The 22,060-nt window shown below is 51.4% G+C and overlaps 3 protein-coding genes across 3 annotated transcripts; all 3 read right to left on the minus strand.

Moving 5' to 3' along the window:
* Positions 1 to 144: 144 nt before the first annotated feature.
* Positions 145 to 3,256, minus strand: LOC121439097 (homeobox protein Hox-D10). The gene is made up of 2 exons (XM_041639599.1): positions 2,496 to 3,256; positions 145 to 1,120 (listed from the first exon to the last, which is right to left on the minus strand). The coding sequence occupies exons 1-2, from the start codon at positions 3,238 to 3,240 to the stop codon at positions 843 to 845; spliced, it is 1,023 nt and encodes a 340-aa protein (XP_041495533.1). The 5' UTR covers positions 3,241 to 3,256; the 3' UTR covers positions 145 to 842.
* Positions 1,013 to 12,888, minus strand: LOC121439098 (homeobox protein Hox-D11). Its single transcript, XM_041639600.1, has 3 exons — positions 11,997 to 12,888; positions 10,722 to 11,176; positions 1,013 to 1,120 (listed from the first exon to the last, which is right to left on the minus strand). The coding sequence occupies exons 1-2, from the start codon at positions 12,769 to 12,771 to the stop codon at positions 10,941 to 10,943; spliced, it is 1,011 nt and encodes a 336-aa protein (XP_041495534.1). The 5' UTR covers positions 12,772 to 12,888; the 3' UTR covers positions 1,013 to 1,120; positions 10,722 to 10,940.
* A 6,242-nt stretch (positions 12,889 to 19,130) lies between these two features.
* Positions 19,131 to 20,095, minus strand: LOC121439091 (homeobox protein Hox-D12). Its single transcript, XM_041639590.1, has 2 exons — positions 19,528 to 20,095; positions 19,131 to 19,369 (listed from the first exon to the last, which is right to left on the minus strand). Exons 1-2 carry the CDS (start codon positions 20,093 to 20,095, stop codon positions 19,131 to 19,133), a joined length of 807 nt encoding a protein of 268 aa, XP_041495524.1.
* Positions 20,096 to 22,060: the final 1,965 nt, after the last annotated feature.

Consider the following 22,060-nt stretch of genomic DNA (forward strand, 5'->3'; position numbering starts at 1 on the left):
CCCATCCCCACTTCCCTACCCCAACTGCCCCAAGCTGGCAGCTTAGTCAGAAAAGACCCTTCCCAAAGGCTTTCATCTCCACCATGACCATGACGTATGTATTTCCATTTCAGAAAGCAGAGGGAACAAACTCATTTCCAGAGTTTATTGCATTATACATGCGACCAGAACATGCACAGAAAGCACAGGTTGCTCTTGTACTGCTACCAAACCACAGATGCACCACAAGGGAAAGGCTACAAGGCATAAGTCATCAATACTCCATTTCACCAAGGACAATTGCTAAGTTCATTTGTGAAAAGATACATTGTAATGTGCTTTTTAAAGTCCCCCTCCCCCCAAAGCTTGTGGGTTTTCTTATTCGTTTGAAATATATATAATATGTATTTTTTTTAAAGTACTAGATGTTTTCAAAATGACATGGATTCATGGGCTAACCACACACAGAGAAGTTTTATGTGAGGGAAAACGTGGAAAAGTCACATTTGCTGGCTGGCTAGATGGGAGGATGAGTGGATGATTGGATGGTGTCCTATAGTTCCAATAAGTTAAGACCCAAATGAAAATGCGCAGTAATAGGTACCCTGCATTACGATGAAAAAAAATAAATTACACGTGCTAAGTTTTTAATATATATATATATATACTCATAGGGATTACAGATCACTTGCAGCACGCACAGAATGACCCCAAAGTCACATTCTAGCAGGAAAACAGAACAGAACAGAACAAAACAAAACAAAGAGCAATGAAGGTTTTGTTTCCGCCTTCCTAGTCCTCCAGCACTCGGGCCTGGAACACGGTGCCCCCTCTCGGATCCTGGCCTCACATGGGCCTCAGACCTAAGAAAAGGTGAGGTTGGCGGTCAGTTCTCGGATTCGATTCTCTCGGCTCATCTTCTTGAGTTTCATTCGGCGGTTTTGAAACCAAATCTTGACCTGCCTGTCGGTGAGGTTAACGCTCTTACTGATCTCTAGGCGGCGCTCGCGGGTGAGGTACATATTGAACAAGAACTCTTTTTCTAATTCCAGCGTTTGGTGCTTAGTGTAAGGGCACCTCTTCTTTCTGCCACTCTTTGCAGTGAGCCAATTGCTGGTTGGAGTATCAGACTTGATTTCCTCTAACAAAATTAAAGGGAGAAGAAAAAAAATCAAGAATTTTTTTTTTCTCTCAGTCCATTCAGATATATACCCTTGGCCATGACCCTGCTGGCAGACAGGCCGCTTTGGACAATGCTGGTATTAAACATTACCCACAAAGGTGGGGCACGAAGGGGATTTTAAATTGATACCAAATTAGAACTAAAGACTTAAATTAATACAATTAATGCAGAAGGATATTCTGTACCAGGGGTTTGTTCTGTCTCTCTCTCTCTCTCTCTCTCTCTCTCTCTCTCTCTCTCTCTGCTACACAACTTTCTGACTTGCACAAAACGTTACTATAATAGTAAAGTTTACGAATTTCCCCAGCAACATTCTAAGTGGTCAGTCCATGACAGGACAGGAATAGAAGTCCCAGTTTGAGCTTACCAGTCTCCCTGCTGCTTCAGGGCCCCAAATTGGCCGCTTCTTACCCACCTCTCCTGGGCAGAGAGGGAGTCCCACAGCAAGGCGTATTGAGAGCCACATTCTTTCAAGAGATAAACAAACAAGAATACCTTCTCCACCCTGCCTGGGCATTGTTGCAGTCCCCCAAGAAATCGCTCAATTTTAAAATGTTTCTTTGCTTTCACACAAAAGCACGCCACCAGAAACGTAACTCTGTGGCCCACCGGTAGACACTCAAGGACAGACTGCGGGGATTGGGGTGGGTAAGATTCCATCTTAGAAACCCATAGCCCTGGTTCTTTGCCTTATCCCAGCCCTAAGTAGGCGATGCAGGTCCCTTCTCCCCCTCTTCCGCCTTTGCCCTCTTTGTATAAGGTTGCAAAGCCTGCAGCACTTTCCCCAGACAAAGCCAAGGTTACCTAGCCCAGCAAAGGCAAGACGCCCTCTGCTTCCTCACCCAAGCACCAAGCGGCCAAACCATTTCCTTCCACTCTTAGATCGCAGGATGCGGGGTGCAAACCCTTGAACACAAACACGATGTCTTGGGCCACCTTAAAATGATCCCTGGATGCAAGGCAAAACTAGGGTTTCAAATCTGAGCCAAAGAAAAGGGGCCACTGGAACCCTGTTTACAAGCCGTTGGTCTCCTTTTAGCTCTTTGTTGCTTTTCGGGTCTGGCTCAGGACAGATAAACCCGCCAAGCCTTTCCTCTACCCAGGCGCCATCAGCGTGGGGGCAGGACCGGCCGGGAGGGCCAGAGCAGCGGGAGAGAATCAGGGACCTTTTCAAGGCTGAGATCTCCCCTCTAAAAGTCGGGTGGAGCAGCACCTGCCCAGTCGGGCGCTGGGTTCCGCTGCCTGGACTCCGCTTTGGGTACCCGAGCGCTCCCTTTCCGAGGGTTTACCGGACTGCGCGCCCCGTTGGGGTGGCAACTCTGTTCATACCGACCTTTGCTTTCCTTCTCCTGCACTTCGGGACTGGACACCGAGACCTCAGCCAGGCAACTCCTCTCTTCTGGAAGGCCGCCTTTGGCCTCGGGGCTCTCCACTTGGGAGACTTTGGTGGGCTCCTGGCCGCTCGCGGTTTCGTTCATCTTCTTTTCCATCTGCAGCTGGGCAGCCGAGAGCTGCGGCTTGGCCGCGCCACGGGAGTTGAGCTGGAGCATGACAGTGGAGCTGCCTTCGGGGCTGTTATTGTACTCTTGGGTTTTCCCGGTGGCGTAGGTCTGACTCAGTCTAAAATATCCAGGGACAGGAACCTCGGGGTTCTCAACGGGACAGGACTCAGGGACCAGCCTCTGGTACGAAGGGACCTCGGCAGAAATGAGTTTGTTGCGCTTATCAGAATACATGCAGCAATTGGATTCTTCTTTAATGTTGGCGGTGAATGAGCAAGTGGGGACTTGCTGTGTAACAGGTTGCTCTATTCGACAAGATCTGTTCGGGTCTGTCCAACTGTCAACTTGAGGTATATAAGGATGCACATTCATACCCATATTTTGGTGGTTCACTTCTCTTTTGGCCAGAGACGGGAGCAGTCCACAGGTTTGCATTCCATAGGTCCCCATGTCTGCGCTAGGTGGTGGCATGTACATGCTGGCGCTGCTCGAATAAAAACTGTCACTCCTGCAGGCACTGATCAAGGAATCTACTAAAAAAGTATTAGCAGCAGGAGAGCTGTTGGGAAAGGACATTTTGGGGAGGAATTTGAAGAAGAGAGATTGTGTCCTTTGTAGGCTGACATCTCTAGGAAAACATTCCCGGTGTAATTGTGGATGCCTCTGCCGACCACATGACAACCAAGCCAATGAGATTTGAAAATGGCCTTGAGCCGCAGCCTCCTTGCAGGTCACGTGTTCCAGAGCCCGGCCGGCCGGCCGCGTAAGCACGGACAACAGCGACATCTACTAAGCGCCGGTGATAGTGCGCGCTGAAAACAACCGGCCCAGGGCTCTGCTGCTGGCCGGCCAGCCGGTCTCCCGGGGCTTGTTTGGCCGGCCGGCCTGCCCCACTCGAGTTCCCCACCCGGCCACTGGGCCACGCCGGCGGAAGGAAAGGCTTGATCCGAGGGCCCTCCGGGAGGACACGCGCACTGAGGGAAGTCAGAGCGCGGTGGAGCCTGCTCTTAGAAGCGTTTTTCCCTGCACACACCCAGGCAGAACGCACCCAAGAGGGCCGGTTCCGAGCAAGGGGTAGGGGCGCGGGCTGGTTAATGTAGCACTGGGCAGTTGGGAAGGTGAGTCCGATTCCTCTGGTTCTGAAACATCCCCCCTAGGGGTCCAAAGGAAAAAACTCTCTGCTGCAAAGATGATACGACCAAGGTGTCGCGGTAAGCACTAGCGAAAAGGGCCGCGAAAGGTCGAGAGGCCACGCAGCTGGGCAAATTCAGAGCACGGAGAAAAATTCCAGCCCGTAGTTACCCTCTCCTTCGACCATTCGACCCGGACTCGGGGCGCCTCGGCACCCAGGACCTGCTCCTGGAGCCTAGACTGTCAGAGTAACCACACCCTGACCTTTGAGGGACCGGCTGCTGGGAGCTTCTAGCTTGGATGGAGATAATCCTCGCCAGCCATTCCCTATCCGCGAAAGTGTTCCTCGGGCTCCCAGAGACAGCTAAACCGAGATTTCCTTTCCCTGATAACACAGGGCAGAGAGGAAGGAAGGATAAAAGAAAATATTTTTTTTTCAAAAGAAAGGGGAAAACTCGGACCCTCGGACTCCACAAGTTTTAGAAAGCGGGGCCAGAGCAAAGAGAGAGTAAAGCAAAGGTGTCATTTGAGGCTTCTGCAAGGAAAAATATGTTTTCCTTTTATGGATTTTGTAAAAGCATTGGTTTCTGACAAGTGCAAGGTACAAAAGGTTGTGGAATTTATTAATACATATTAAGAAGAATCAGGGCGATCAATAAAATTCTCATCTACATTCTTGGGCTCCTTGGTAATTTTCTTGCTTCTGAGGGTTTTTAAAGAGTTATACCCACTGTTGCCACAAACGGGAAGATATTTTATTAACAAATCAATCGAGACTTTGTAAAGGATAAGATTAATAGTTAAGATTTAGCATAATGGCGTTCGCTTTATGAATTATTGAAAATTATACTATTGATTTTTCCCCTTCTCTACTAACCAAGAAGGTCAATTTTTGTTTTAACACAAATCGTCAAATATTAAAAGCTATACTTTTGTCACAAGTTAAATTTTATAGTTTTGGGCAATCCCTAAAATTCTTTGACAAGGTTTTGCTTGGATGAGAGGGAGAATGAGATGGGAGAATCTTAGTCTTCCGTTTCCTCTGGCGAGGGAAAGTTTTATAAAGAGGATATGGTCTGGGGTTGTGGTCCAGCTCATTAAAGAGCAACCACCGCCACCACCACCATGGAAACTCAGAGTTTTATGAGAAACTTGAACAACTTCCTCCCTCTTTCTCTGGTTGCAGGCGGCGAGCCGCCCTGCGGAAGCCGGGGCCTAAGGACAGCAGCGGGGAACTTTAACCTTGATTTCCAAAGACTTGCCCTGGACCAGGGGCCCTGCCTGTGTGTAGGAGCTGTCCTTCGGCCTTCCGGGGCCCCTTCAAGAAAGTAAAACGGACCCTGAAACTGTGACCGTGAACCAGTTCTCAGTCCGAGGAGACAACTGTGTTCTCTTCTTTCCCACTAACCCAGGAATGGACTGGCCTTGGATTTCAGGCCCAGAGACTGAACTTGTGGATAAATCTGGTTTCCACCTCAACAGGGGTTCGATGCTCCTTAAGGCGCCTAAGCCAGTTCTGGGGAAACCTAGTTGCTCCTTCACAAAAACATTTCACTCCCCCCCCCCAAAAGTCCTTTGTCCCCTCCCTCCCCTAAAGGAATTTCTCCTGGCCTGATGAAAACAGGCGTTGAACGTTATTTTCGGCCTTGGGACCGATTGGCTAGCCCCCTCTCAGTGCCCTCGCCCAAACAATAACCCCTTTTAAAAAACTCCACGGTGGCAATGAGACAGACCTTTTAAACCTTTACGCAGCTGTTCAAATACAACATCATTGTCAGGTTAAAAGCCTGGCGCCTCCAACTGCTCTGGCTGCTGCACCCCGGTGGTGAAGCCGGAGACTTAAACCTTACCTTTCCACGGGGGTGGCTATATTTAAGCTGGGGAGGGGTGTGAGGTGTTAAGTAAGGCATAGCAGAGGGGAAAAAAAATTGAAACGTTTGCCTCTAGGTTGCTAAGATCCTGATCAAACCTAACAGCCACTGATTAGAGCCTCAAAATTTCCCTTTTTATTTACATTGTGGCGATCAAATCCTGAGCTACAGCTAAACGTGCCCAGGGCTGGACAAAGTGCCCGCTGCCCTCCCTGACGCCCTGACGCCAGCTTGGCGCTTTAGCATTGTGTTGCCTTGTATCTCGGCCAGGAGAGCTGCCCAGAATTGGACTGCCCAATTTTTCTAATCCCAAGCAAGGAAGGGCTGTTCGATCTAATCAGGAATTTTATGCCCATCAAATGCCCTTTCATAATCTTTATTTATACACGAAGAAAACACCCAGTCTAAAAACAAGCAATTCCTTCCTGAACTGTTAAGTCTTCAGCGAAGTTGTAGGGGCAGCTCTGCCTGCTCTGTGTGGGGGTCTTTCTGTTCCAGTGCCCCTAATGCTTTAAGCTCAAAGTCACCTCGTATTGGATTAGGGTTTAAATAGATCTCCACTCAAAGACAGAAAAAAAAATGTGTATGTTAATTTAAAAATGCAATTTATTCTCTCAAAATTCTATTTTTTTCTCTTTTGAATTTCTGCCTTCAGACTGAGTCCTCAGAGGCAAATTTGTCAATATGTTAGATTTATAGAATTTAAATACTTGAGCAAAATGAAAATACTATAAGTGAGGACAGAAACTGTGCCTTAAGACCTTAGAACCGACACAAAGCAAACGGAAGGAAAAGGCAGTAGCTTTAAGGGCAACTTTTATTTTGCTCAGTGTTTAATGTAGTGGCTGGTATTTAAAAAAAATCATCTTTAGATCATCCAGAGCAGTTAGCATTAATAATAAGTCAATATTGCATCGTAAAGGAGATGTAGACCCATATTTGTAACAAGATGCTTGTCGCCCTGGCACAGTTCTTTCCAGAGAAAATTGAAAAGGTCGCCTTAGCAAGAAATTAGCATTTGCAATAATTAATAATCATCATAATAAACTGGTTTGCATTTGCACTTTCTTGTCTTCTTCAGGAGCGTGGGGTGGAGGCTCTGGGCCTAGGAGGACCTAAGGGCTCTTAGAGTCTCCCTAAATTAGACCTATGAGCCGCCTCTGTCACTCTTTAGAGATAGGATGGATAGGGACAAATTAAAAGCTGCCTCCCCAGGACGCCCTCTGGGTTGCACTGTGTACCATCGCACCAAGGGGAATAGTAATCGAAGGGGCAACCCGGAGACTACCACCGACTCAGTAAAGGGGTCTACAGAGATGACCGAAAGGGATCGAGAAGGGCCGAGCCTCTTTCTATTTACAGACACAAAAGACTCCTACTTGGCGCATTTTCTTTCTACTTCTGAACCTGAGAACTCGGCGCCTCCGGATCGGTGGCCGCCGGCAAGGAGTCCCACGCACCCTAGCTCAAGAAGGGGAGGTTTTCAGCCCCCAAAGTTCCTGGTCCCATCCCCTGGCCTGTATTAGGCCCACGTTAGGCGGGCGCTGCCGGGAGAAATGACACTGCAGACCGCTCAGCAACCGTGGTCTGCCGGCGGCGGCCGCCAGCCAAGGCCAAGGGGCCACCGCACAGCCAGATGCGCGCGCGGTGGATGGGGCCTCCTACAAAGGAACACAACGACATTTGGGGAGGGAGGTTTCACCCCACATAGACTAAAACCCGGGTTAGGCCCTAAGAAAGGACGCTTTAAAAGAGCTAACCCGGACCGGCAGCAGGACAGGAGGAGCCGGGTATCCGCGCGGGGAACACCCACGCCTCTCGCTGGCGCCTAGCCGGGAGTCACGGCGCCCTAGTCTCCCTCTAACCAAAGCCAACTCCTGGAGGCCTGGAGAACTAGCGGACAGGAGGACCCTAAAGCCTGAGGTCTGGCGAATGGGGGGGCGGGGGGGAGACAGAGGTCAGTGCAAATTCCAGGGCCTACAGGCTCTTCTCAAGGAACTTAGGGGGTGAAAGGGATCCGCCATCCTCCCTTTGAGCCGCCCACTCCCGGGAGCCCCATCTTCACACTTTTGGACCGCGGAAAAGGATGCAAGCGGAGGGGACACAAACATTTCCCAATGCCCAGGGCTTTGGAAGGACAGTGAATCTCAGGAGCGACTTTAACCGTTTATGAGAGCTTGAGCCCAAAGCAAACTGCGCACCTCAAGGTCGGCGGGCAACCAGGAAAGGTGGCCCGGATTCCGTCAAATACAACGCCAGGTTACTTCAAATGCATCCCCATTCACAACACTTTGAAATCCAAACGTCCTCGCAAAGAGTCTACTATCTCTAGAAACCGCATCAGTCCAGTCTGGCACCCGCACCCCAGCTTCTAGCCCTCTCTGTCCCTTGGGTAGTCAGGGGTAGCACCAAGCCATGCATAGACTGGAATCTTCAGCCCAGAACGACGCCCGCGGTCCTCATGGAGTTTCAATTTTTTTTTCTAAGAACACATTCAGCTAAGTTGCCAACGCCCTAATCTGTTTTAAACAAAAGCCTTTTAATCATCCCAGCCGTTTGAAAGCTCACAAGACACGTGCGGTTTTGGGGAGATGGGAGGGACCTTACGTTTGTCACCATTCGCCACACTTAAACCAATATGAAAATAGATATTCCCCGATTTAATTAACTCTCAGTGGCTATGACGTATTTCAAACCACAGATATTTGTCTTTTAAAAATATCTTCTCAACACCATACGGTTATATACCAAGGTATTTTTTTTTTTTTTGCAGCGGCTTTATCTTTGAGGAGACAACGGATTAGGGGATCCCCTATTTCAGAAGACTGATGGCTTCTTTTTCTCTGTCTCTCTACCACTTCTCGCAATCATGGCTGCTTAGAACAAGGAGACAGAAACACCTTAACTGCTGGCTGTTTCTAGCGGGTGGGCCAAGATCCCTTATGAGAGTCTAGTATTGGAAAATAGGGTACCACAGGCTCTTGGCAAATAAGGTTTCTGGAACGTGAGCGCGCCCTCGTGTGGCTGTAGAGGTTCTTGCAAACGGAAAATAGTATTTCTCGCTTTCGCCTGGTTTATGCTGGCTGGCACACAGCTTGCTCATTTAACCGCAGTTAAAAGAAAAAAGATGAAGAAAAAAAACCAACCAGTTTTAATCTCCCAGGAATATCTTACTATTAGGGCATTTACATGTAAACCACTGCTCAGATTGTAAACAAAATAATCCTTTTCTGAGCGAAATAATTTGATTATCTGCTTTTTTTCTATTGCATCCTTTATCAAAAATTGAGAAATGTGTTAAAAACAGTACAAATATATTTTATCTTATTCTATATCTTAGAAAGTGCCAGAGTTTATTTAACACGGTGGCAAATTGCTTTCAAATGCTAAGGGTTGGTGTAAGTCTGATGAAAACTTACTCTCTCAACCACCTTTCAAAAAACTGCGGTTCTTCATGACAGTAAAGAGAAACTCTTCCTAAGAGCACCCCAAATTCTCAGTACATCCTAACTCTACTAATAGTTCATAGGCATTTTGATCTAACAAGTGTTTTTATTTTTTTTCCCTAAGAAGTCAATTGTTATTGAATTATTCTAGTGTTTGGGGGGAAATTAAGGTTATTGATCCTGAAATTAGGAATTTTCTTAGATTTATGGTGAACTCCCAGTATGATGCTATATAGTCATAAATATGGGCAAGGGTCTGGATATGTGAGCATGTATTATGAGAGTGGGTGGTGGTTGGAAATCACAGAAGAACTTTAAGGCGCCTAATTATTCAGAGAGGTTAAAGGTGATGACCTTGACATTTGGAAGTTCAAAGGCATACACTTATGCACTTATGTTTTTCTTTACCCCCCCCAAAAGCTTCAGCAATTAAAAAATTTATAATTCAAAAAGCACACTTCCTCAGGTGAGGCGTGTGGTGCTGTGCACCTTAGGGATTTATATTTTGCCTTTGGGTTTCTGAGAGGTTGAGAGTCATAAGACCCACTGCACTCTTTTGAGAGAAGGAGAAGCTTTTCTCACTTCTCCAGTTTATTGCACAGTGCGGAAATCTCTTTTGGGCCCACCAGAAGGTGTATAATAGAACCCAATTAAGCTGTTTAGAACTTTGGCTTTTATGGTGTTGTCTAGACAGTTCAAGGTTTTGTAAACAGCCTGGCTTGGTCCTGTGACATAAAGTACTGTGCAACCCTCACCACATTCTTTAACTTAAAGCGATAAATGTGGTGAGCTGCAGTTGAGCAGCCCTGGCCTTAGCTGGGGGGCGGGGGGTTACATTCTCTGCTTCAAGCTCACTGTGACAGCAGAAGGACCCCATGCTCCCTGTACCTCTTAGCTCCCTTTTAACAAAACTTCCCGCCTCACACAGAGGGTTTTTCTTCTTTTAAGGAACTCTGGCTCTTTGACCTTCTTAAGAGATAATTTGGATCTTCAAATTAATTCAACATTTTGGGATTTTTTTTTTGTCTTTCCAAAAATTCCAAGTTCATTAGACTAGGGGTGGGGGTGGGGTGAGAATTTGCTCCTTAGACTCCTACTGCTTAAACCTGTAGCCTGGGGGGAAAAAGGCAACCAGCATTGCTGGATCTCATTGCCAATTCAGAAAGGTAACACTACCATGGTTTTTAAAGCCAGTGTAGCCTACAGGGGGTGTGAAGGAACAACTCCTATCACAGAGAGATTAAAAAGTGCTCCAGCGGGTATTCAGTTGCATGGGGAACAGGGTTCTGGTCACTAAGATAACCTGGGAAGCTACTAAACTTTGTCAAACAGTAAAAATCCATGCAGTGTATTGAAGCTGTAACCTCCATTTTGCTAGAAACCATTTATTCACACACAAAAAGACAGTGACTCATGCCCAAAGGTACATTTCCCAGAGTTTAAATAATCTGTGTTCACTGAGGAGGGAAAAAGGGATTTCTTAGACTCAACACAAACACCACTCCTTCCAGCCCCATGGCCTAACTCCCTACAGATCCCGCCGCATCCACTAGGAGAGGAGGGACAAGAGCACATGGCGGTAAAATTGTAAAGGGACGATTGCATTTACCATTTTCCCCTTATTAGGATCCGCTCGGCCAAGTCCCCGGCCTCGTCCTCAGGCTGCAGTGGTCGCTGGGAGGTCCCGAGTTGACCGCGAGAAGGAATCGTGAAGTTCCACAGAGAAGAGGCGTCATTGAACCCAAGGACATTGGGCCTGCGGAGGGCAGGCTGGTGGGGAGGAGGGTGGGTGAGTGGGGCTCTGGGGAGGGGGCGCTTCTTGGAGCTCTCAAAATAAGGGGTTTCCAGTGAAATACTGCAGACGGTCTCTGTTAAGTTTCTTTTCTTTCATCCTGCGATTCTGGAACCAGATTTTGACTTGCCGGTCAGTGAGGTTGAGCATCCGAGAGAGTTGGAGTCTTTTCTCTTTGTTTATGTATACATTAAAGAAAAACTCGCGTTCCAGTTCGCGAATCTGGTACTTGGTGTAGGGACAGCGCTTTTTCCGGGACCTCTGGGGAGCCACTGCAAGGCAAAGAGACCAAGGGGTAAGAAAGTCTGCTGCTTGCCCCCACCCGCTCTGGCCACTGAGCTAGGGCCAGGCCTTGGCCGGGTTAGGGACGTCCCTTGCTGCCCGTTGAAAGGCCCTGCCTGCTTCGTGGGGGATGATATATGGGCGGGCACAGGAGAGTGCGGGCGTGGACACACACACACACCACATACGCACACCACACACATACACCACACACACACACACATACACCACACACACACACACACACACACACACACACACACACAACTTCAACCTGGTATTGAGATAGGAAAAAGAGGGCAAGGCAGACTCTGAATTGGAACCCGAGGGAAGAGAGACAGGAGCGCGCCCACCGGGGGCATCTGCTCAACTCCAAGCTGAGCGTCAGCCAGACACTTGGATTAAGTCCACTTTGAATATCACCTACCCCCTCCCTGAAAGGCAGGAGACTCCCCTGTTCCCACTCACCAATTGGATCCAAACGTCCTTCTCCTCTCTAAGGTCCTCAACACCCCCTCCCCCCCCCCCCCGCGCTCACGCGCGCACACACACACACACATACACACAAATAGAGGGAAAGCTCTCCACAGCGATTAATGTCCTCTTCGAAGTCTACCTTAAGCCCACCTAAATTGGTTTCCTATCATAAACACGCTTTACAACGACCCGGGAAATCTTATAGGATGTATAAACCCCCTCAAATGCTTATAAAGTAGCACATAAAACGGCGCAAGCAGAGGGAGGTCCCCGCCGCACCCCCTCCCCCGCCACCGCCCCGGGCCAGCCCCTCGGCCGGCGCCCGGCGCCTACCTGTGCCGCCGCTCTTCTCGGCCCCCGCCTCCCCCGGGGGACCCTCGACTTCGCCACCGCCGCCTTCAGCGGCCCCCTTAGGCTCCGGACCGGGAGTCGCCTTGGCGCAGGGACTGCCCCCGCCACCACCAGCCCCGGCCTTGGGGTCGCCCTTGTCAGCAGCGCCCTCGGGCTGTGGCGGCGCGGGCGCAGGCTGGGGCTGCGGGCCGGCGAAGGGGGGACCTGGCGCCGCCTCGTAGAACTGATCAAAGCCCTGGGGCAGGATGCCGTTGCGACCCACGGCGCTGTAGAAGTTGGAGGCGGCTGTCGCTGGACCGTGCGGCGGCCCGGGAGCGCCACACACCGGCTCGGGAGCCTTGAAAAGCACGTCTGGCCGGCGGCCGCCTGGCGGGAGCAGATCCCGCTGCATGGCCGCTTCCTCGGCCGCTGCTGCCGCCGCCGCTGCCGCCGCCGCCGCGGCGTAGTAGGGAGCGTATCCCCCGGAGCCACCGCCACCCCCGCCGGGGCCGCCCCCGCCGCCGCCCCCCGCGCTGCCACCGCCGCCGCCTCGGTATGGCCACTTGGCGCGCTCCAGGCCGTAGTCGCGAAAGGCCACCTCCCGCACGGGCTGGACGTGAGGCGCCAGGTTGGACGAGTAAGGGAAAGTCATCTGGCAGGAGGACGGCTGCGAAAGGAACGACGGCTTGCTGGCGAAGTCCGACGGGGCCACGTAGTAGGCGCAGCCCGGCAGGTACATGCTGGCTGCGCTCGGGCCGCACTCGTCAAAGTCGTTCATGGCTGCGCGGCGTGCACGCCGGCAAGCCTCGGGCCGCTCCCCGCGCCTCCAACCTGAGCCATCGATTGCACAAGAGGCTTGGGCCAGGATCAACTAAGCAAAAATCCCCACCGGGCGCTGACGTGCAATTCATCTTGATTGATTCTGGTGGTAATTATGTCACGTGACGCCATGGAGAGAAATGTCCTTATATCTATATCAGCACTCGCCAACACGCCCCAGGACGGCTCCTGGCGCCGAGATGCGCGCACGCTGGGGGCGGATCGGCCTCCAGCTCCTGCCAACTCTCCCAGGGCACTCCCTGACCAGGCTGCGCTGCAGGCCGGTCACCTGCGCGCCGCCGGCGGCTGCCACCGCTGGGCGCATCTGCTGCCACCGGACTGGGCCGCCCGCCCGCCTTAGCCCGCCCGCGCTGCTTTAAGTACCCGGACCTAGGCCGGAGGGGAGGAGGAGGGAGGGAAAAAGGAGGGGGGGAGGAAGGGGGAAGGGAGAGCAGCGGAGAGAGGTGGGGGGGGGGAGCCCCGGCCCTGGCACTGGGGACTAGGTGTGAGGGTGTGAGGTTCCCACCCCCCACCTTTCCTGCAACCGCTCCCTCCCCCGCGACGCAGCCACCCTCTGTAGCTCACCGGCTGGGAGCTTGTTGCTTCTTGTTCAAGGGGCGTAATTGTGACACTCTCCAGGGCGCTGAGAGCCCTGATTTACATATTCTCTGAGGAGTGCGTTCCGGCTGGTAGAGATTTGACTCTCTTGGGTTCTTACACCAGGGACAAGTGTTCAGAACCTGGAAAAACGACTCCCGAGCGCTAGCCTTGGCCTGGGCCTCGGTGCCTACTCGACCTTTCTCTTCCAGATTTTTCGCTCCGTTCTCGTCCCTCCTTTCTTTCTCAATCTTCACTTGTCTCCTTTCTCTCTCCTGTCTTCCTCTTTTTTTTCCTTTCGTCTCCGTCTCGACCCGCTTTCTGCTTTCTCTCTTTTCCCCAGTCTTTTTCAGTACCCTCATCCTCTTTAGACCCTTCCTCCTCCTCCTCCTCCTTCTTTCTCTCTCTCTCTCTCTCTCTCTCTCTCTCTCTCTCTTCTCTCTCTTCCCCTACAACTTAGACACCCGGAGGTCCCAGCTTTCTCGCTTTCCTTAAAGCTCGGGGGCCTGATGAACAAAAGGAATTGAAGCCCTACCCTCACGGCACAAGGGCCCTTCCTACTCACCGCCCAGACAAACCCTTGGTGCTCCAGCCCTTACCCCCTTCAATGTTCAGGTCCCTCAGACCTTTCACTGTATTAGAGCCCCACTAAGGCCTGAGCACCCCTCAAGACTCCTCTGGAGCCTTTGGGTTTAATGGTCAAATTCCCTGAGAGGTCGATAGCCTCTCCGGGGACTCTCGGTAGCGTCTGCCTCTCCCTCCATCCCCGCCGGAGTCTATCACTTCACCTGGCTCCGACTTAGACTTTTCAGGCCCCCATCCACTTGCTCCAAGGCCTCGCTCTCTTTGGGCTGCAGCAACCCTCCAAGTCCTGGAGTCCAGAAGAGGCCTGGGCTCCCACTTCCAGCTTACCAGGCCCTTAGCCTTTCCCCAAAATCCAAATCCCAGCACCAAAGGCTGCAGCCCAACTGGTTCCTCAGTAATCCTCTCCCCAGGAACCCCCCCCCCCCCCCCCCCCGTAGAGGCCGGGCTTCAGCCCTGTCCCCTGGCTAGGCAGCTCTGGCTGTGTGCTGGTTCCCTCCCTTCCCCAGGCCGCTGCAGTTCGGGTCCAGTGCTTTCTGCGCACCAAGCCGACTGACAGAGAAAAGGCGGGTGATCTGAGTTAATATCTATTTTCTAGTCGATGCTGCCCCTTCCTCTTTTTCTCCTCCCTCCTTTCGCCATTCCTCTCTTTCCTCCGCCCCCTCCCAGGGCAGCTTCCCTCCCCTCCACAATTGCGCAAACAGGTCTGTGGCAGTGAGGGCTGAAGCTCACCAAGCTTTCTCTCACCTAGCTGTGCGTCCTATGTGACCCCTCCCTTCATCTTCCACCCCTGCCTAGATTCCTGCTGGCACCATTCTCCCAGCCCAGAGCCCCCCCCCCTTTTTATCTGCCTCCCTATCTCCATCTTAGTCCCAAGTCTCTCCCTTTCTGACTCTTGGTCGACGCCCCTGGATTTGTCTCTTAAAATGGCTCCCCAGACACAGCACACTGTTCCTGGGGTCGCCTAGGACGGAAGGCAGCGGCGGGGCCCCTGATCTTCGCATATCTTGGGATGCAAAAAAAAAAAAAAAAATTTCAGCATCTTCCCTCTGCTCACCCCACGGACTGGCTTGCAAGGCACGTCGTTACCCCCAAAGTGAAGTCGGCTGGCCGCCAAAAAGGGAAATGGAAAGGACGAACCATTCAAGTTCAACGACATGGCGACGGCAGCTCCGGCGGGAGCGGCGGGAGCCGTTCTTAGGCAGGGGAGGGTGCACCATCTGCAGCGGCGCGCTGGCGCATTGGGGAAGGGGCAACGCCCCCCCCCCACGCCTTAACGTTCAAGTCGCCCCCACACAGCACCCAGTGCATACATTCCTGGCGGTCGCTTTACTGTTTAGCCCCAGCTCTCTACCTTGGTCCACACCCCTGAAAAACCAGGAAAATCCACCGCCTTTGGACCCTCGCGTTCCGCCAAAGAACCTACCGTGAAGACCCGGGCGTTGTGTCCTTGTCCTTGCTTACGCAGTCCTACCCGAAACACAGGGAGCACACAGGGCCTTCGGGGCTCGGCCAGCAGCTCCGAGAACGACAGCTTTCTGCGCAGCGCGTAGACGCGCTGCGGTAATTTTGAGCCACCCAAGATAAGACACTAACTTGACCTTAACTTTGTCAGGGCGCCCCTGGTATCTGGAGAACGTGAACAGACACTGTCTGGCAGCTCTCGTAAAAGCTGACTGGGGAAGGGATTCTGAGTCATTTCGTTTATTACCACTACAGTTCTGCAAGAAAGCTTTTCCTCCCTGCCAAACTTTAATTATTTATGCTCTTTTAGGAAACGAAAGAAGAGAAAAGCAGGGGAGGAGGGGGGAACACCCAGAGCCAGTCCCTTCCCTGCAGAGCCTAGGAAAAGATTTCTTGAGTGGAGGCTGGAAAGCAAAATAATGTGGGGAGATCACCTTTGTCCAAGAACGGTCGGACGGGCGGGCGCTGTGCCCCCCACCACCACTGAGGGGAGTGGAGGCAGCTGGGAGAGGCCAGGGATGGGGCACACCTCCCTCCCCAACCACCAGACATGAATATTTACAATGATTCTGGATTTCTCCTCCACTAACTCGCATCCTGGAAGCCTCCCTAGCCTGCCTCCCAACGGGAGAACCCTGGGGCCTTAAAAGCTTCCCCCCTTCGGCCTTCAAGCTCTCAACGGATTGAACAGCAGGACAAACCGTTCATTTTAAAACCTCGGTCTTAGTCAAGAGGCCGCACGGACTGCCGCGTTTCAGAAGAAGCGTTTATCTTTCTACGAGGGAATATTGAGTAATCAGATTTCAGTATCATTTCTTCTTTGGCATTTATTTCTCATCTTCGTTCCAAATTTCTGCCAGTACTTCAACTAGGGAAGGAGACACCGTGGTCTTTGATTTTGTGTGGATCAGTAAAGGGGATGCATTTGGAAAACACCGCTGAACCAACAGATAAATTTTATATTTAGGCTAATTTTCTTCTGGGACTGGCTTCTAGGAATATTCTCCTCCATCCCAGGCTACAGAGAAGAATCGTGATGCTTTAGTGTCTCTTCATCTAGAAAATAAGCCTGCACGCTTTGTTTTAAGGCCTGGGTATGAGTAAGTCTGGTTTCTTCTTCCTCTCTCAGCCCTCTGGACCCAAGGTCTCAGTACGGGGGTCTGCCTTTGTTCAGTTGTTTTCGAAGAGAAAACCTCTCAATACAGACTCGGACTTCAGAAATCTGGCTCAATACCACTCCCTCCCTGACCAGCCAGATGGGGAAATAGTCTCCAGGACCTTCATAACGTTTTCTTTCTTACCTTTCAATTGTTGTGTGTAAAATTTTTAATTGAAAAATATTTTATGTATAAATCAAATCTGTTTCCCAGAAGGGGATTGGAACATTGACTCTTCGGTGTCAGCAGGGCACTGGTGCTGATTGTTCTTTCTCTAGTTAGAAGCTAGTTTCTACCTCCGTGAGTTAGGAGCCGGATTCAAAGGGATTAGTATCGCGCAGGCCCTGGCTTTAGTTGACTGAGGCTCTAGGCTCCAAAGGCATAGGGTGGAATTCCCAAGGGAGCATGCAGAACTCCTGGTGCAATCGCCTAGGGGATCTTCTTAAGTCTTAGCTTGGTCCTGAGAAGACTGACCAAAACTTGGCAGAGGGAGGTTTTTGTTTTGAAATCTGAGGAGTCTCAGATCATGACTCTACCCCCTTCCCCCACCAAATAACAGCAAGCTTTCAAGTTTGAGAATTTAGGCAAAATGGAGAATCCTCAATCTACAAATTCAGAGTTTTCTTTGTGTTTGAGATACACTCACATCTGCCCAAGGACTTTCCTCCTTTGGGTAGTTCACACATATTCTTCCATAGTTGCTTTTTCATATATATATATATATATATATATATATATATAACTGTTTTCTGACTGTCTTGGAAGCCTTTTTCTCATTTAATGATCAGCAAACACCAGAGGTGAAGCAACAAGCAGAGAAAAAGCAAAAATGAATTTGGAGGCCTGAAAAACATTTCAAAAGAATCTAAAGCATCCTTTAAAATGAACAACAGCCCTCTAACAATGTGGCTGGGACCTGGGTATTTATTTTCACTATGCAGCTAGTATATACAATGAAATGTTATTTTACAAAATCAAAACAAAATATCCACGACAACGGTTAGCATAGAAAATAATATTATTTAAAATACCAACTGAGGTCAGTTGGGATGAGGCTCAAGGCTCCTTGTGAGGTGGCCTGCAAGGCCCTGGTCCTGGACCTCTAAAGAAAAGCCTTGGACTTAGGGGAGGAAGCGTGGGCCTTTAGGGTGTTGTGGATCTTGCTAGCGGTTGGGGGTGGGGCTTAAAGCGCAGAAAAAGAGGCAAAATCTCTCTCTCTCTCTCTCTCTCTCTCTCTCTCTGTGTGTGTGTGTGTGTGTGTGTGTGTAGGGCATGGGATGTATTCACTGAGAATAAAGCTAGGTGGATTCTGTAACAAATGTAGAACAATTCCATCAGAATTTCCATTCAGAAAACCTAGGCTCCTCAAGGTAAACCTGGCAGGACTCAGGGCCTTAAAAGCTTCACCAGAGCTGGACACAAGTGTCTCAGAGAAAGGGTGCAATGGTTGAGCTTTGATGGAGTTGTTGGGTGGTGGAGAGGGTGGTGGGAGAAGTTCTGATTCTTTCTGCCTTTCAAGAGCAGCAGCCGCAGGCTGAGGATCTGAGGTCTCTTCTCCCAAGGAGGAATTTTGTTTGCTTGTCTGTTCTTGTGGTGACCCATTAAGGTAACTCAAGAAAGACATGTGGACACTTCCATCCATTCAAGAAGAAAGCCATAGTTACAGCATAAGGACAGAATCTCCTCCGCACCCCTTGCTCCTCTTCCTTCCCTGTGCAGCCAAGCCTCAAAACAGGCCAGCACCTCCCACAGTTCAGTTCTAGGGGTCCAGTTACAGAGTTCATGGCCTTGGCTCAGGAATAGGTGAGCTTGGGGTAGGTGAATTCTGGCAGTCTTATCTGGAGATTGTAATTTGTTCTGGAATCCCAGTTTCTCTCTCCTGTCTCTGAGAAGGAAACCTAGTATATTCTACTCAGCCGGAGAGCCTTTGTAGAGCTGAGATTCCAAAGGTATCCCCTCCCCTCCCATCCTTCATGGCAAATGCGGGTTGTAGTGGAATCAGGCCCTTTCCTCCCTCCTGGCTCGGTCACAAAAGGCCTTGTGCAAAGAGGCTGGAGTTCTCTGCAGCCCTAGCCTCTACAATGGGATCCCAGGCCTCTCTGTGTTCTCTTCTAGTCAGGGCTCTAGCTAGCTCCTGTTAGATGCAGAAAGAGCTGGATAAAGAAAGAAAAAGAAAACTGACAAAATCCCAAATACAAGGATTCAATAGTAAGCCCTGGATATAAACACCACAGACAAGGGCAGGTGACAGCCCCACGCTGAACGCTTAAAGCCAGTGTTAGATTACAATTCCCAAACACCTCTTAGGAGCATCTCAAAGAGAGCTGAAGGCGAAGGGGCCCCACTGGCCTCATCTCCAAATCTCCTCCAGCCTCTAGGGCTTCAGACTGAGCCAGAGGAGGGCAAGGACCAGCGGAAGAGCGGTAGGAAAATCCTCAACCCCAGCCCCAGCACCTCCTCCACGGCCAGGCCTAGATCCAAAAGGGCAGACTTGGCATGGCCGCCGCCCCGTGAGCGACTAGTAGAGCGCCAGAGCCTGCTCGCGCTGCACCACGCGTTTCTTCTTCATGCGCCGGTTCTGGAACCAGATTTTGACCTGCTGGTCGCTGAGGTTCAGCCTGTTGGACAATTCCTTACGCTTCTGCCGATTGATGAATTCATTGACCAGGAATTCGTTCTCCAGCTCCGCAATCTGCTGCTTTGTATAAGGTTTCCTCTTCTTGCGGGCCCTCCCCGGGGCCGCCCCCCACGGCAGGCCTGAAACAGAGCCCCGACCCGTGTCAGTCCGCTCAAATCAACTTCCCGCCCCACAGAGGTTTGCCACTGCTGGCGATTCTCCTCCCGGTACAACTGTCCCTGGCACCCCACCTCCCGTCCCTGCCCAAACTGGCTTGGGGAGCCTGGGCACCGTTTACCGTCGGGCAGCGAAGATCGCAGGCAAGAGGCCACCCCGGCCACTTGCACTGCCATGTTCAAGTTGAGCGGGCCCTTGGTGTCTTCCTTGAAGCTTGAGGCGCAGGGGGCCCCCTGGAGCAGGGTTGCAGAGCCTGGACCAACCCGGCCCACGCTCGCGTAGTCATACTTGGTGCCTTTGAGAGCCGAGTGAGCCAGACTAGACTCAGGGGCGAAGGGAGGCCTAGTTCGGCTGCGTTCCTCTGATCCGGTGGCGGCATCAGGCGTGTAGAACTTGACTTGTTCTTCGGGTCCATCCTTGGTGCCTGGAGACTGCAGGCCAAGAGGCCCAGAGCCGGTCAAGTAGGGTTGAGAGAAACCTCCAAAGGCAGAGGCGGTGGCAGGCTGCGCAGGGGTGCACGAGGCAGGCGTAGCGGCCCAGGGCAGCGCACCGCGAGGGTACGAAATGGGGGGAAGTGCGGCCAACTGACTGCCATTAGGCCGCAGGTTGGAAAAGTAGAACGAGTCCGGGGACTGTAAATTCAGAAGCGAGCCCACATAGCCAGCTCTGTAGAGACTGCGCTCACACATCTCCGACAAAGGGCCTGGACTGTGCTCGCAACAGTATTTAGTTACAACCCGGAATAAGAGGCCCGGCTCAGAGGATTGGACGAAACTTTGCCTGCAGGTTCTTCAAAGCCGGTCATTTCAGCACCGCCTACATCCCCCGACCCGTCCCCACCCCCCACCCCCCTTCAGGGTATTATGATAACACCCGCAAAGTTGGACTGCGAAGGACTAGGCTGCTAGCAGAACCAAAGCATGCTGAGGGAAGGCGAAGCCCTTGAGAATTTCCAGGCTTGTTTAGGAAAGCCGATGACATGGGGATGGGGGTACCTTTGCCCGAGTGTCTCTTGGGAGTTTTTCTGTCCTGGATTGGGTTTGCCATCATTTCCCACCAGCTGCCTGGCCAGGACTTGCTTCTTTCAACTTTAAGTTGTAATTCATACATTTTCCAGTATGAATACATTTTCCTCTGGACTTGATTGGAGAAGGTCTGGCAGGGCCACCAACTGTCCCTGGATTTGAGCAATGCCACTCCAAAGACCAACAATCCCTTTCGTAGAAAGAACCTCTCAGGAGGCCTCTGCCCAAGGCCTTTGGCAGCAAGGACCCATTCAGTGCGTGTGAGCCTGGAGTCCCAGGTCGCAGACAATACAGGAGGGTGAGGAAACCATGGGGGAAGGCGACACAAACCATTCCTGGCATTTGTCCTCAGGCATTATGCCTTTAGTGGTGTTATCCAGGACCCTCAGGTAATTCAATACTTCGAGGAGCCAAACCTGTGCATAAGGTACATTCCTGTCATCTCCCGGATTCACCTTGGTGACAGCTCATAAGCCAGAACTCCTAGATGTCCAGACAACCAGCTAGCTGCGTTCCTTGTGTCGGTGCGGTGCCTCCAGGCACGCGGGAGGCTGCGGGTACATTGGCTGGGCAAACAGGGAAGCCGAAAGAGTAGTTACTCCTTGGGGGCAGCAGTGTGTTTAACTCCCTGAGGCAGGCCCTTCTGGGACTAAGCCTTTTCCTCCCCCCTCCCTCCGCCCCTAGACTGTGGGATGGACGCCCGCGTTAGCCTGCAGCAGGACCCTCGGTCCCTGAGCCAAGCTGGAATTGGTTAGGCCCTCAGCTCTGGCAAGGAGACCACACAGGCGCCGCTGGAGGGCAAGGCTGACCACCTCGCTGAGACTTTATTGTGTGAGTTATGGCGACCAATTGGGTGGCTCTCTGGACGCAATCGACTTCTTCCTCCGGCTCTGGGGCGCGAGCGGGGGTGGGGTGAGTGTGTGGGTGTGTGGGGGCGATAGGGTGGGGGTGGGGGAAGTCTAGGGCTCTTCAGGGCACTATTAATTCCCTCCGTCTCAAGCATTGGGACAAGCTCGCCACTCTGTTCTTTCCTGGGAGGTGGGAGAAGGCACAAGTTTCAACTCCGATTTTAGAGGCCCAGGGGAACCCAAGCCCTAGGTATCCGATAGTTCTCATTTTGTAAGAATTCTCCTTTCTTTACTGGAGAGTCCTTGGCCTGAAATTTCGGTTTTAAGAATCCCATCCCTCTCAGCGCCTCTGCCTTATGCGAGAGAGATTCCTAGGTCTTAGAGTGCAGCTTTAGACTCTGGCTGCCCTAGAGTTCTGAGTTCTGGGTGAGCCAGGAGAGATAAGAAAGCTCGATATTCTCTCTCTCTCTCTCTCTCTCTCTCTCTCTCTCTCTTCCTCTCCTCCTCCTCCTCCTCCTCCTCCTCCTCCTCCTCCATCTCCTCCTCCTCCATCTCCTCCTCCTCCTCCTCCTCCTCTATCTTCTCCTCTCCCTCCTCCATCTCCTCCTCTCCCTTCTCCTTCTCCGTCTCTTCTCCATCTCCTCCTTCTTCCCCACTTCATCCCCCGAGTTTATAACTTTCGAGGTCTTGCAGGGAAAGGGCTTTTCGAGAAGCTGGTGACAGAGCTGAAAACTGGAGACCCGGAGGGAAGGTGCACGGTGGGAAAAGAGGCTTGACTGAG

The sequence above is a fragment of the Microtus oregoni genome, unplaced genomic scaffold (assembly GCF_018167655.1).
Source record: "Microtus oregoni isolate MIOR12 unplaced genomic scaffold, Mior012 000060F_002, whole genome shotgun sequence".
NCBI lineage: Eukaryota > Metazoa > Chordata > Mammalia > Rodentia > Cricetidae > Microtus > Microtus oregoni.